General features: G+C 37.3%; 1 protein-coding gene across 4 annotated transcripts; it reads right to left on the reverse strand.

Annotated features, from left to right (window-relative positions):
- Positions 1 to 4,853: 4,853 nt before the first annotated feature.
- LOC130730493 (pre-mRNA-processing factor 39-1) lies at positions 4,854 to 13,771 on the reverse strand. 4 transcript variants are annotated; one of them, XM_057582519.1, is made up of 15 exons: positions 13,593 to 13,771; positions 12,964 to 13,370; positions 12,084 to 12,190; positions 11,046 to 11,275; positions 10,894 to 10,947; positions 10,275 to 10,442; positions 9,787 to 10,150; positions 9,163 to 9,306; positions 8,718 to 8,870; positions 8,509 to 8,625; positions 7,973 to 8,053; positions 7,721 to 7,876; positions 6,483 to 6,779; positions 5,755 to 5,871; positions 4,854 to 5,163 (listed from the first exon to the last, which is right to left on the reverse strand). In XM_057582519.1, exons 1-15 carry the CDS (start codon positions 13,754 to 13,756, stop codon positions 5,068 to 5,070), a joined length of 2,655 nt encoding a protein of 884 aa, XP_057438502.1. In that variant the 5' UTR covers positions 13,757 to 13,771; the 3' UTR covers positions 4,854 to 5,067. The 4 variants fall into 4 exon arrangements, with proteins under 4 accessions (XP_057438502.1, XP_057438500.1, XP_057438499.1 ...); XM_057582517.1 differs by lacking the exon at positions 10,894 to 10,947; XM_057582516.1 differs by lacking the exon at positions 10,894 to 10,947 and having other exon boundaries at positions 12,084 to 12,193.
- Positions 13,772 to 13,973: the final 202 nt, after the last annotated feature.

Genomic DNA, 13,973 nt, shown 5'->3' on the forward strand with positions numbered 1-13,973 from the left:
ACTTCAACAAGCCCTAGCCCCACTATCTCCATCACTCTTCTCTTCCCATCTTCAGCCAACCCTAGCCGCCACTCTCCATCACTCTGCCCTTCCCACCATGAGCGAACCCTAGCCTCCGCCACACTACCCCACTCCACCACCACCGCCGCCACAATGTCTCTCTCTTCCTCTTTCATAGATAACCTCTCAGCCATTTTGTTCTCTTCTCTTCTCCCCACTGATGACGTAGCCACCACTGATCTTCTCTTCTTCTCGTCACAATACAACCCACGAGGCCGGATCTAGAGTTCTGCGACCCCTCCATCTACAGTGGCGCTCAGATCTCTCTCATCAAGGTGTCCATTTTTCCTCTACAGAAAGGTGAAGCTCACAGCAAGGTCGAAGGTTCTGAATAATGTTACTTACACACCTCTATGAGAGGTGGAAAGAGGTGGAAGGAAGAGAGAGATAGGAAGAAAATAAAAAGTAAGAGAGAGAAAGCATGAGATGTAATAGATGATAAGTTGAGAGAGATAGAAATAAAAAGAGGTGAAAATGAAGTGTTTAAAAAATGAGGTGTATATATATATATATATATATATATATATATATATATCATTATTCAAGGTTCTTAATCTGCTAGTGTGAACCATTCCATGCGATTTTTCAGTTAAGTGTTCCTCTTCGATTTGTTGTATTTTTGGCTTTATTTTGCTTTTATTGTATTGTAATGCGAAATATTCATGAAAAAATCATGTTTACTTCTATGTGCCCTATGTTCTATAATTTGTTTTTCTTTTTCTTTTTCTTCTCAACCGATTGACCGACCAAATACACCCGAAACCCGACAAGACCGAACCCGAAAAATCCGATCATACTCGTCGGACGGTGGCAGTTCTGTTTGTTTGGTGGTTTAAACCGATCAAAACTGATAATATCGGCCCGAACCCGCCCGATGGACACCCCTAAGCTAAGCTAATCCACGAAATTTTTAGCAAAAGGGGAGGGATTATATTTACTCTCTCTCTCTCTTAAGGCTTATAGATAATTATTAAAATAAATAAAACATTTTCCTCTATTTTTATTTCATTTTTAGCATTTATTTTAAATAATCAATATTCAAATTTTCAACCATATATATTTAAGGTTTAATAGCTCTTTTGGTCCCTCACTTATCAGATTTTGCAATTTTGGTCCCCAATAAAAAATAGCATTTTTGGTCCTCCACATTGCTTATTTTTTGCAAAAATGATCCCTATTTGGGACTAAAACGGCAAAAGTGTGTAAATGTGAGAGACTAATTTTGCTATTTTTTTTTCTGGAGGGACAATTTGGTCCCTGTGTTTGTAGTGACTTTTGATTTTAGTCCCTCCCTGGAAAAAACTTACCGATATCTCCCTGCAGTTACAAGCATTTTGGTATTAGTCCTCGCCGGAGGGCGGAGCTCCGGCGAGAGTGCCCAGCGTAGGCCAGAGCTGACGTGGCTTTATCCACGTCATTTTTAATTAAATTTTAATTTTCATTTAAATATTTTCTATATTTATAAAAGGATTTAAAATTATTAATTTTTAAAAAATAACAAAAAGACTTGATCAATAACTAAAAAAATAACAAAAAAAAAATAACTAACAAAAATAACAAAATATCCTAATCTTTAACTATTACCGTAAAAAAAACTAAACTCAACTAATACTTTTTTTTGAAATTAACTCCATTAATATTAACTAAACATAATATTGACCGTAAAAAAAAAACTGAACTCCATCACTCTTCAATTTTAAAAAAATAACAAGAAGACTTGATCAATTACTAACAAAAATAAATAACTAACAAAAATAACAAAATATCCTAATCTTTAACTATTACCGTAAGAAAAACTAAACTCAACTAATATTTTTTTTTGAAATTAACTCCATTAATATTAACTAAACCTATTATATTGACCTAAAAAAAAAAAACTGAACTTCATCGCTTTTCAATCTTCATCAAGTCTTTTTGTTATTTTTTAAAAATTAATAATTTTAAATCCTTTTATAAATATAGAAAATATTTAAAGAGAAATTAAAATTTAATTAAAAATGATGTGGATAAAGCCACGTCAGCTCATGCCTGCCACTGGGCACTCTCGCCGGAGCTCCGCCCTCCGGCGAGGACTAATACCAAAATGCTTGCAACTGCAAGGAGATATCGGCAAATTTTTTCCGGGGAGGGACTAAAATCAAAAGTCACTACAAACACATGGACCAATTTGACCATTAACCCATGGTCTTTTACACAAATTGGCCCAAAATTTCCAAGTAACCCAGATGATATGGGTTGAAAATACGAGTTTGATTGGGTCAACCTACGAAACAATAAAGATAGTGGTGCAGTGAAAAATTTTTGAACCAAGTTCTTGAAAGCCCCTTTGAAATAAAAAAGACTAAGGAGTCATACATTTTACACATGGGAGTTGGAATTGGTATAAAATTGGTATCCCATGTATTTTCTAAAAAACTCAAAATGCCCTCTGTTTTAACACCCCCTTTTCAGGTCTCGGAATTGCAAGTTTGGAGAAGCTCGGGAATTGATCCAATTTCTTTTGGTATGGTTTCCGAGGTTTGGAAACATCGGGAACACATTTTTCACATTCCAAGCTTGACAAATCTCGGGAAATCCACGTTTATAAATCACCAAGGCATAGCCCTCGGAAGGATTACGAGAATTAGACCATCGGGATGAATCCGAGCCACCAAAACTCGGGATAGGCATCAAGAGACGTTATAAAATATCCCGAGATTTAAAGCTCGGGGTGTTCCGAAGTACCAAAGCTCGGAAAAATCATCAAGAAAATTATAATATATCAAGAGACTTAAAGCTCTAGGTGTTCCCGAGGTATTAAAGCTCGAGAAAATTATCAGGAAAATTATAATATATTCTGAGACTTAGAGCTCGGGGTGTTCCCGAGGTACCAAAACTCGGGAAAATCATCAGGAAAACTGTAATATATCCCGAGACTTAGAGCTCGGGGTGTTCCCGGGGTTTCAAAGCTCGGGAATTATTTAAATAGGGATATTTTGGACATTTCCCACTTTAAAGGGGTACCAATTCTAAGAGAGGGGGTACCAATTCCAACTCCTTTCCATATTAAGAGCTTCTTGATCGTAGACAAAAGCTTAGAGTAAACCTTAATTTTAGTCCCTGATTGTGTTCACTTACCACAGTCTAGTCCTTATTCTTTTAAAAGGTACTTTATGTGTCCCTGGATATATAACTGTCGGTCAAGTTAGTCATTTTTTAAGTTTTCTGTTGGTCTCTCAAACAGAAAAGTCCAAATAACATTTTTTTCTACGTTGGCGTCTTATGTGGCACATTTTGTTTTTCCCTCCCACAAAACAATCTCAAACTTGTCCCTCACTTATGCTTCTTCTTCCTCCTACTCTTCATCGTCCATCATCATCATCCTTCATCTTCTTTATCTTCCTCCTCTTCATCTTCACCACACCAACCATATTGTGTATCATGCTCACCAAATGCATATGCAGGGTGAAAGCAATTCTTCATTCTCGCATCTTCTCCTTTCACCTTTTGCTTAGCATGAGAACCACCACCACCGTGGGCCAGCCACGATTTCTTCTTCTATGAAGTACCACCACCATCACCATGCTTCTTTCTTCCTCTCCAAAGGGCAGCCACCATGAAAACAAAGAAGAATGAAGTGTCACCGCTGCCACCTTCTCTCCTCGATTCTGACATGCTCCCGCCTCTGTTCGCAGCGAGTCCAGCACCATTGGGGTCCTGGTGAGGTCTATAACAAAACTCATGGTTCGGATCGTCGTTTCGTCGCGCCTTCAACCACCACGATAGCCGCCTTCAGGGGCGTGTTCCGGCCAACACAAGCCACCAATGAGAAAGCGAGTTGGACCACGATGATCCTTGCCGCAAGGAGAAAAAAAGCCCTCAATCAATTTCTATTTTAGATCACCTTTATCGTTGTGCACCACCGCGTCACCGCCGCCTTGGCCACGTTGCTAACTCTCTTGCTGGCAAACAACCGCTGCCTCTCCAAGGATTCACGATTACTCCTCTTACTCATTGTTTGCTTCATCACAAAAGAACCTGCAAGTCACGCTCCTAGTCCCTTCTCTACTCCCAACAATGCTTCTTCCTTCGATTCAATCCCTTCTCTTCTCTTATGGCATTGAATACAAAGAGTGTTCAATTGGCTTGCAGCTTGGGTCTGTTCTCTTCCTAACCTTTCACATGCCTGAATTTTTGCTTCCCTGTTTTCAGTTTCTCCATATCAGGGTTGTGCAATACGTGGGCGATTGAGCAGGTTGAAGCAATGTGATATAGGCTAGGTACATTGGGTGTATCGTGGGTGCTTTTTTGTTGATTTTGTTTTGAAAATTGAGTTTGAAGAATAAGATGGGTTATGATGGGTGTGGTATTTTGGGTTGTTGCTGAAGATGATAATGATAATGACGATGAATCAGATGTTGAAGATAATGATGAAGATAAATAAGATGTTGATGATGATGAATCAGTTGTTGAGAAATGAAATGTCTTGTGGGCAAGGCACGTGGGAACATATAGGGGTTGTTAGTGGAGAGGGGTATCTTTCGAGAATCATTTTCTATTGTCTAGTTTTTACTACTAATTCTTCAACATTCCATGATACATATATTTCAGCCATTTTATAATTCCTATTATCTACCTTAATACCCTGTTTTGGATTCAGTTTTGTATCAGGTTTTATTCAATGGGATATTTCAGTGGTTTTTTCCATATCAATATTCTATTGAATTTTATCTACATTTTAAACATTCTTAATTTCAAAAAAGATCCAAACAATTTCTTTTTTAAGATTAAAATACGGTGTCCAGTTACTAAGGTATCGCAGAAAAGATCAGCATTGACCAGTGAAAGGAAGAACACAAATAAAATGTCTAATGCTGCAAATAATCTCGAGTTTTGAGTCAGACAGAATGATTTCCTAAACTCGAGTGACTTACACTGCATCTATGCTCCAAAATTCCTAACACAAAACTACATATAATAGAGGGGGAAATTACAGGGAGCAAAACAGTGGCGCCATCTCATGTCTGCTCAATAGTAACTCCCGTAATAGGCCTGAGGAACTGCAGCGGGTTGCTGTGTAGGAGCTGCGACAGGTTGTACGTAAGTCTGTTGAGGAACTGCAGGCTGAAATTCAGGCACAAGAATCAACATTAGATACAAATCGGAATGCTCAGCATCAGCAGAATGTTTAGAAATGAAACAGCCAGAGTTAGAAAAGTCAGATATCAACTGCGAAATACTCCCTCCGTTCCACAAAGTTTGTTTGTTTTAGACCTTCTTTTAATATCCCAAAATGTTTGTTGTTTTAGAAAACCAATGCATTTTTTGCTAATTTTTTCCAACTATACCCTCATTTAATAAATTTTCTCACTTATCACCTCTCATATCAACCAACTACAACTCTTCTCTATTAACTAGATTCTTCTCTATTCAAGTAAAATTTAATTGTTGCACTTAGTACTAGTAAAATTAAATAATGGTACTATAGTAACATTATACTATTAATAATTGTCATCTTAGTCTTTGTACCACAACCTTAAACAACAAACTTTGTGGAACGGAGGGAGTAATGCATAACAAGTGTTCGTGCAGTTAAACTATGATGCTTAAAGAGATTCTCTACGGTAGGGAAATAATCAACTGTAGAAACCACTGATCACAGAACATATCGGGCCAAATAATCACTATAACTGAAGAGCTGAAGCTGCTTTATACCTGTACAGGATATGCAGGAGGATAAGCTCCGTATGCAGCAGTATTTTGTGGGACTGACGTAGGCAACTGCGGGTTTGCATAGTTGCCCCCATATCCAGGATAAGTCCCATAGGAAGCCTGCATCAAATCAGAATGAATCACTTAGAAACATATGAATTCATCGACCAGTACATAAAGGGGATAAAATGATGACAAAAATGACCACAAAAGTTTCAGTTAAAAAGCAACTAAATAATGGATTAAAAGTAACACCTTCATCAATGCATTGCATATGTAAGTACATATAATAGAATACACACATAAACCATGACAAACAAATAACACAAGTACAAAAATTGTTTACTCCTGAACAACGATATGAATATATGACATTTCAGTACTGTAAAGCTTATAGCATAAATGAAGCACATTCTTGACATGTAAATAAAGATGCAGGAAGATGTCTTATGTGGGTACAAGGTATATTTAAATCAAAGGAGCAGTCAACCCATTTCATCATAATTTATGAAGCAGAAATTCCAATTCAACGGAATAGAAATGTGTTGCATCTTGGGTGTCCACGTCCATTTTTAATTACAACTGCAGAAGTGGTTAGTATTGAACAATTACTACTTACTAATTAGTAAGTGTGACACAGAAGTGGTTTAACATTGCATTGTTTGAAAGACTTGCTAAAATGTAAAACAATTTCTTCCAGGTTGTAGCAAATAAAGAAAACGATAATCTACCTGCTGGTTGTAGCCAGCAGGCCATTGTTGTCCTTGTATTTGTGGGACTGCTGGCCAAGTTTGAGGTTGTGCTCCATAGTTAGTCCATTGGTTCGGTGCATTGGGATATGCACCCATCACAGATTGAGCAGGTGACTGAACAGAATAAGTTCTTGAGACTTTAGTTTTGTTGGAAGCTAAGAAATCTTCTGCACTACGTTTCTTCAACTCCGACATGCTCCTATGTGGCAAGAAAAGTTTGGCATGCCTATCCTCGCCCCTCTTGATAGATTGAACATCTCCAAAGAGATTTAAAAACTGGAAAGTCAACAGAAAGTCCATGGGTAAGAGACACAATCTTCAGACATCACAGGTCTTTGGAAATCAGAATAAAAACCATTAAATAGGTGTACCATGTAGAAAATGTATTAAATTAAGGCTGTTAAAAATAAAACCAAACAATACGAAGACATATACGACCAATCACATGCATATTTGATGAAGCTATTAAAAATCTATCAGCATTGCAACTTGCAAGAGTGTTCGTAGAAACAAAGGTAAAACTTAGGGAAGTTGAAACATTTCGTCACTGCTAAATTGTCTGCACACCCTTTTAGCTTATTATAACCCAATACATAAATGAATCAGCACAGCCTAAAATGTTAAATCATTTCAGAATCTTATTAAAAGTAGGTCAGAGTAACTAATTATAACAAGATACACACGAATTTTTTTTCTATGGAATCAGTTCAAACAGCTAAGTTACATATCAACTGGAAGCATATCAAGTATGAAAGTAGCTAACCTTGACCATCCAATCTAACATGGATAGTCAAGGTTAAAGTTAACTAAAACCAATTTGACCATCCATGCATGTCATCTGGGTCACTTTATTTAGCCAAAATTTACCCATCATTAACCATATAACTATCTAACTATAGATCATGATTCACACCTGCCACAACCATTGATTAGGTATAGGTAGATTGTTTTAATAGGTTGTTTATTTGTTTAATGGGATGTGAGTGAAGTGTCCCTTACAATACTCTATCATATCAACTTAGCCTTAACCTACTCAATAGAACCAATTCCATGGAACAATCAACCCAGCTGGATTCTCAAAAACAAATTTTTTGGTAATAAGCATTCAGAGGGTCTTTCCATGGGACAATTATAAAAAAAAAAAACACAGTCACACGCAATAAAATATTTTCTTCCTCAAGGAAACTCATTTAAACATCCTTATTATAAGGAATCACCTCCAAAAAAATGCTGGAGAGTTCCTCACGCTCTGCAGCACTTGCTACAGTAGGGCTCTCTGGATTGGGCACTATGAATTTGACAACCAATGACTCCAGAAAGTCCATATCAACTCGCTTAGGCTGTGGTTGAATAGCCTCAAAATGCAATAAAGCCTGTATAGAACATGGAATTAAAAAAGAGAAGAATCTCCAACAGTATCACGTAAGGAAAGTTAAAACCCATTTATAGTTAAAGAGGTAGGGACTGACCTCAAGTAGTGGCTTAGACAAAGAAACATTTTCAAGCCCCCCAACTAGAATCTCTCTTGCTTTTTCTGCATTCTCAGAAGCCTGATGGCAAAACGATACAGAAGGATATCAAGAAAAACGGAAGACAATTACCACACAACACAGTACAATATAGTAACACAACCGGAGGGCTAAAACTAAAACAGTTCGAACATAAAAGAATAGTCATGCTAAATTTTAAGTTATGATTCATATTTCTTTTCAATAGCCATTTGCATGCTTTATTTATTGACATAAATGAGAAGCACATTACGCCCAAGATCATTATCATTTAACAGAATGCAGACAGCTTAACAAAAAATGTAGCCAACTTTCATCAATGCAACTGTAAGTATCATCTTATAAAACCAATGAGAAAACTTAAAATTAAAATATACGTATAAATTGATGAAACAAAGCCAACAAAAAATTAGAATACATATTCAACCAATGACAAGCATGAATTAAGAACAAAGGACCAGAAGGACATTTGGACACAAATCTGTAGTCAAACATACCAAATAAACAAATCGAGAATACTGAGCAAACAACATTGGCAATGTTTGTGAATGTTCTTTTCCTTTCTCAATGGCAATAGCCTGTTCATACAACGAGAATGCATCCTCCAACTCACCCTGTAATAATTATCAAGGAATAGAAATGCTGTGTTAAGCTATTTAACTTAAATTAAGCCACAATCTATTAACACTTGCATAAGTCGGCATACCAGTCGATATTCCATATTGCCGTGTTTTATTATTGCTTCAAGAAGACCAGGAGAAGTTTCAGTATGCACTAGTTGATACGCAGCTCTAGCACCAGCTATATCTCCCGCCTGCTCCTTGAACCGAGCACAAAATAGATGTATCTCTGGTTGTCTCTGCATTATGGCAAACAAACAAGATAATTAAGGTACAACATCAAACAAATTCAAGTTCCATTAACTATTATCTCAGTAGGAGTCCAGTAGTTAGCTTGAGTAAAAAGCAACATAGCAACAAGTGGCTAGGTACCAGAGTCCACTTTTTTTTTGGTACAGCAGAAAATAGTACCAGAGTCCACTATATATGAAGCCCTTTCACTTCAATGCTTAAAAACTCGAGGGAAGAAGATAAGTTAAAATGTTGCAAATGATTTCCAGCCCTACAGCTTTAGTATTTAAATGAAATTACCTTCACAAATACTTGGGTTGCCCGAGCAAGCACATTATTTGCAAGATCCATGTTTGCACTAGCTTCCATACATAAAACATAGCGTATCCAGTACTCAGGATAATTGGCACATGCAATCACACATCTCTCATACAACTTGACAATCTGATTCACACAACAAAAAAATATCGTAAAAAATGTCCCTTATGATATATATACACAAGCAAAAATCAAGAATATAGAACATAAGGAAAACACAAAGCATTAAGAAATACTCCTTAGCGGGACAGAGAGGCCCCTCAAATATGAAATGAGGGACCCTCCTTGCCTGAGACAGATGTTTAGGAAGATTAGAAGATACCTGCATGCATAACATTCGCAATTTAAAAGGAATGAACTTTCACAAACACATGATGAACCTAGAATGTCCACTGAAAAATTAGGGTTTGAAGTACTTAGCCTCAAGAAACCAATTTGAAGGCCCATGCTTTAGTCTCAGTTCAATTTCTCGATTAAAAAGTTGCTTCATCCAAGGGATTAGCCAATAAAACATATGATACAGCAGATATTACTTACTGTAAGTCAATCAGTAAGATAAAAAAACTAGGAAGCGTATGCACACTTAAAAGAAACCAACTCAGTTACCTTGCTTAAGTCACCTTCTCTTTCTATAAAGTCCAGGTAGTTATGCCAGTTCTCAAGCTCTCCAATATTGAGGGGCCGTACATGAAAGTAGGGCCTCCTGATGGCTGTTTCAAAACCAATGATCTTAGAATCGAACTCTTTAGCTTTCTTATACAGCTCTTCTCTAATGGCGATATACTTCTCCAACTCTTCTGCCTCTGTTAAGCCAGCACTTACAGGTTTAGGAGAAATCTCTGCACCATCAGGACGGTCCTCTCCCTCAAGAGGTTGGTCAGTAGCCTCTGAAGCAACACCTGTCACTGCAGCAGCTTCATCAGCAGTCCGTAATTCTGACAATGGTCGACTGCCAGCTAACTCCTTGAAGCTGCGACACCATTTCCATGAAGGAGTCATATTACCCAAACAAAATGTAAGAAAAGAGCATACATGCAAAATACAATAATAATTAAACTAAAGGGGAGGGTAATAAAATCAAAACAAGAAATCACCTGTTAAAATACCGATCCAGCTGCTGATTTGGATTCTCCAATATTCTGGTGTAGATCATGGCAAGGCGGGCCCAGTCTTGCTGCATATATTCATATTCTATGTATTTATCCCAAAGAGGAAAAGAAAGATAATCTGTTCCAACATAAGCTAATCCTCGTTCAAAAAGCCTGAAATATATGAACATACAGTTATGGCTAACATGTGTGACTAGATCATTTATAGACTAATGCACATCCATGTGTGGGAGACAGCAGCACTAGTGTTCAAGGGGAACAAACAAATCACTCGTAACATCATATAAGACATCCAAACGCTGCATTTACCTTCCTGCAAAAAATCATACTATGTCCGAGAAATGGAGCAGTCATAGAGGCCATCTAGCCCTTAACCAGACGAGATCTTCCAGCAGCAATTTGCAAATTGATGCACCTCAAATTGTCAAAGGTAAAAACAGCCACCATTCCAACAGGAAAGGGGAGGGGGAAGAACCCTACTACAGAACTATGAACTTAATGGAAAAGTATGTTGGGGAAAATGATTCTAAAAATTTCAACTACCACTTATAGTGGAATCAAAACCAAGGATTCAAACATCAGAATGGTAAGCATTCTGACATGCAATCCCATCAAAGCTTTTCCGCCATAAAAGGGAGATATCACTGTCGCACGTATTCTGAAATTAGGTTAGAAAGCAGGCAAGGAACAGCTGAGCCTAGAGAATAGAAAATAATATCATACTAAAAATGTAACAAATACTGAAACATCCATTACCTACGAACTGTGTCTGGATCCCCATATGTGCTTATAGCAAATATGCAATAATGCAACCACATATCCACTGAGTATGTAACTCCTTGAACAGCACGCTCATACACTTCAACAACTTTATCAACAGCGCCAAGACGTGCCTCATGGTCAGCATATTTCTTCCAATAACCATAACACAAAGGAAATTCTCCTAAAAAAGCATCATAGACTCTTCTAATCTTCAAGATGTTGTCCTTCAATAGGGAAATTATTAACAAATGAGCTTCAAGAGTATCAGAATTCAAATACATGGAGAACAATGATAAAATTCATAACATTAAATGTTAAATAAAAATATAATTGCCAGAATATTAACCATTCACAAAATAAGCTAGAAAAAAGGATGTCATGTGGTACAATTACCAGAACATATTTTTTCTGAAATGCTACAAACCCAAGAACTTTGTTGTCTCAATATCAATTGGGAAAAGCAAACACCGAAGAAATTGCCCAATAAAATGAAAATACATTAAAGACATTTTTAATTGAGACTACAAAATGAAACATATATTTATAAATACAGATTGTCTATGCCTTTGCAAACATAATATGTACCATTTTAATAGCATGCATGTCATATTTTAACTAATCTGAGAACATAGAGAACCAGTAAGTTATTTAAATCCGTCCATGTAATATTGCCTCATCCTTATTGTTAAAGAGTAACGGGATGAACAAAATTATCAGAGAACTATCAAAGAGGAAACATCACATCCATTGGGCTGAATCAGGCTTGAATCACAACAAAACCTAATAAAGAGAGACTAGATTAACAGTCCACCCACCCAACTCTGCCCTAAGAAAAAGAAAAGTAATCACATCAATTTATACACAAATGACATTCAAACAAGATGCTGCATCATAAATCTCTGAAGTTGACAATGTTGTTAATCGTTATAGACATATCCAATTCTACCAGTCAATACCAAAGCTGAAATATACAGATATTAACACATCCCAACAGATAATTCAAATCCTAAAATACAGGTTAATAAAACATACCTCTGCCACCTTCTCAGTCTCTTCAATCAAGGCAGTCCAAGCAGTAAAATCTAAAGAATTAGCACTAACAATATTCCACAGTCGATCTTCTTCAGCAGACAAGGCAGCTGCTAACAGTGAGAAAACGAATAGGGTAAAATCACTAATTAGGTTTGATTACATCATGTTCATTAAAAATTGAAAACAAGAAAAAACGACATCCTTGAAAAGTATAGTTTCAGCATCAATTTATATTTCTTACAATAAATGAGAGAAATAAAGTTGCAGAAGTGGCTCAAAATATATATGTTCTCCAAACTATGAAACGAAATTCATAAGTCATCCTGAACTAGTACACCTTTTAAAGGAATTCTTCAAAGATGCAAAGTTATTTATGTGTAAAATAAGCTAATTCATCATATCAATGATTGAGATCCATGTCATAAGTTTAAGTCACTTGAAACTGAAGTTAATGGAAATTACATTATATAACTATTCTGTTAGTCCTATGATGCTGGCTACAAACAATCCTGTTGATAGTAACATGTAAACTAGACCAGATATTCAATACAGCCTTAAAATCCACCTTCTTTGCATGAAAAAATGCTTCCTCCCATTGAAGATATAACATCTCTTCTTTTTCTTTTCTATCAATTATGGTGTAAAATCACTAGTTGCCGAAACAGAAAAATATAGCATGCAACACTAATTAAATACACGCTAGTTAATAAACAACTAAAACTGTGACTCTTGATTATACACCTACAAGTTCTGCACCATCATTGAACTCCAGTTTATTCATTTTCTTGTTTTTTTTGTTTTTACAAAATGTAAACAACAGTTAACATGGGACAACTTTACTCGCAGATTCAACATATGTAGGTAGCATAGAAAACCATACCATAACCATCTGCAAGCTGTTTCTCATCAGCTGACCCATCAACATTGTCCACCGCGTTCCCGTTTTCAAGTCCCGCAGCATTTGTCACTACACTGCCATTTGCAGTTGAGTTGTATTCAGGAACTACACTATTCTCCGCAGCCGCATTTCCAGCCTCATTAGCATCGACAACTCCAGCAGCTTGCTTGGAATCACCGGTTCCACCCAACTGGCCGGAATTAGGATCCCTAGCATACACATTCCCCTCACCATATCCATAAGCAGAATTAGCCTGAGAAGCTTCTCCAGTAGCAGCACCAGCCTCAGGAACAGGATCCATGACGGTGTCAGCATGTCCAGCAGAAGCAGAAGCAGCATACGCCTCCGCCGCAGATGCATCAGCAACTACTGTCTCACTATCTCCCATACTGTAACAAAACGAAACCAAAAAATCAATCAAAAACTAGTTCAAGAGTGCTAGAACTGCACAAATCTCACAAATATCAAATAATTCGTAATGCAAGATCAAGAACAGCAAGAATCTGAAGCAGAAATCATCAGAACACAGCATTTCAAATTGAGCAAATAGCTATCGCTAGGGTTTGAGACGCTAAACCCTAATCGAGAGTGGTTGAGATTTTCAGAGTTACCTGAAATGGAGATTAACCGCTTCGTTGCAGTGAAGAAGATTGAAACCCTGCTTCTTCGGTTTTTGGGGGAAATTTGAGAAGTGGAATTTCGAAGTAGGGAACCGAATGAAGGGTGCTTGGTTTATATCAGTGGAGAAGATGGTGATGGTGCGGCTCCATGGCATGTCATGCTGCTGTTACATCTGGTACCGTGCGTGATGGATAATGCGGGGATCTGGACCGTTGGTTGGATGGTGTGATTAGTTGTGCGGTGGGGATTGAGTGACGATTGGGGAATGGGCTTTCGGTTATTTGGTAACCTAGAGTGATAGGGCTGGTGGGCGCGGCAAGTTGGTCGAGGGTTCCAGGATTCGTGGCCGTGGTTTAAGGACCATGAGGTGT

Source organism: Lotus japonicus, chromosome 1, assembly GCF_012489685.1.
Source record: "Lotus japonicus ecotype B-129 chromosome 1, LjGifu_v1.2".
NCBI classification, from domain to species: Eukaryota; Viridiplantae; Streptophyta; class Magnoliopsida; order Fabales; family Fabaceae; genus Lotus; species Lotus japonicus.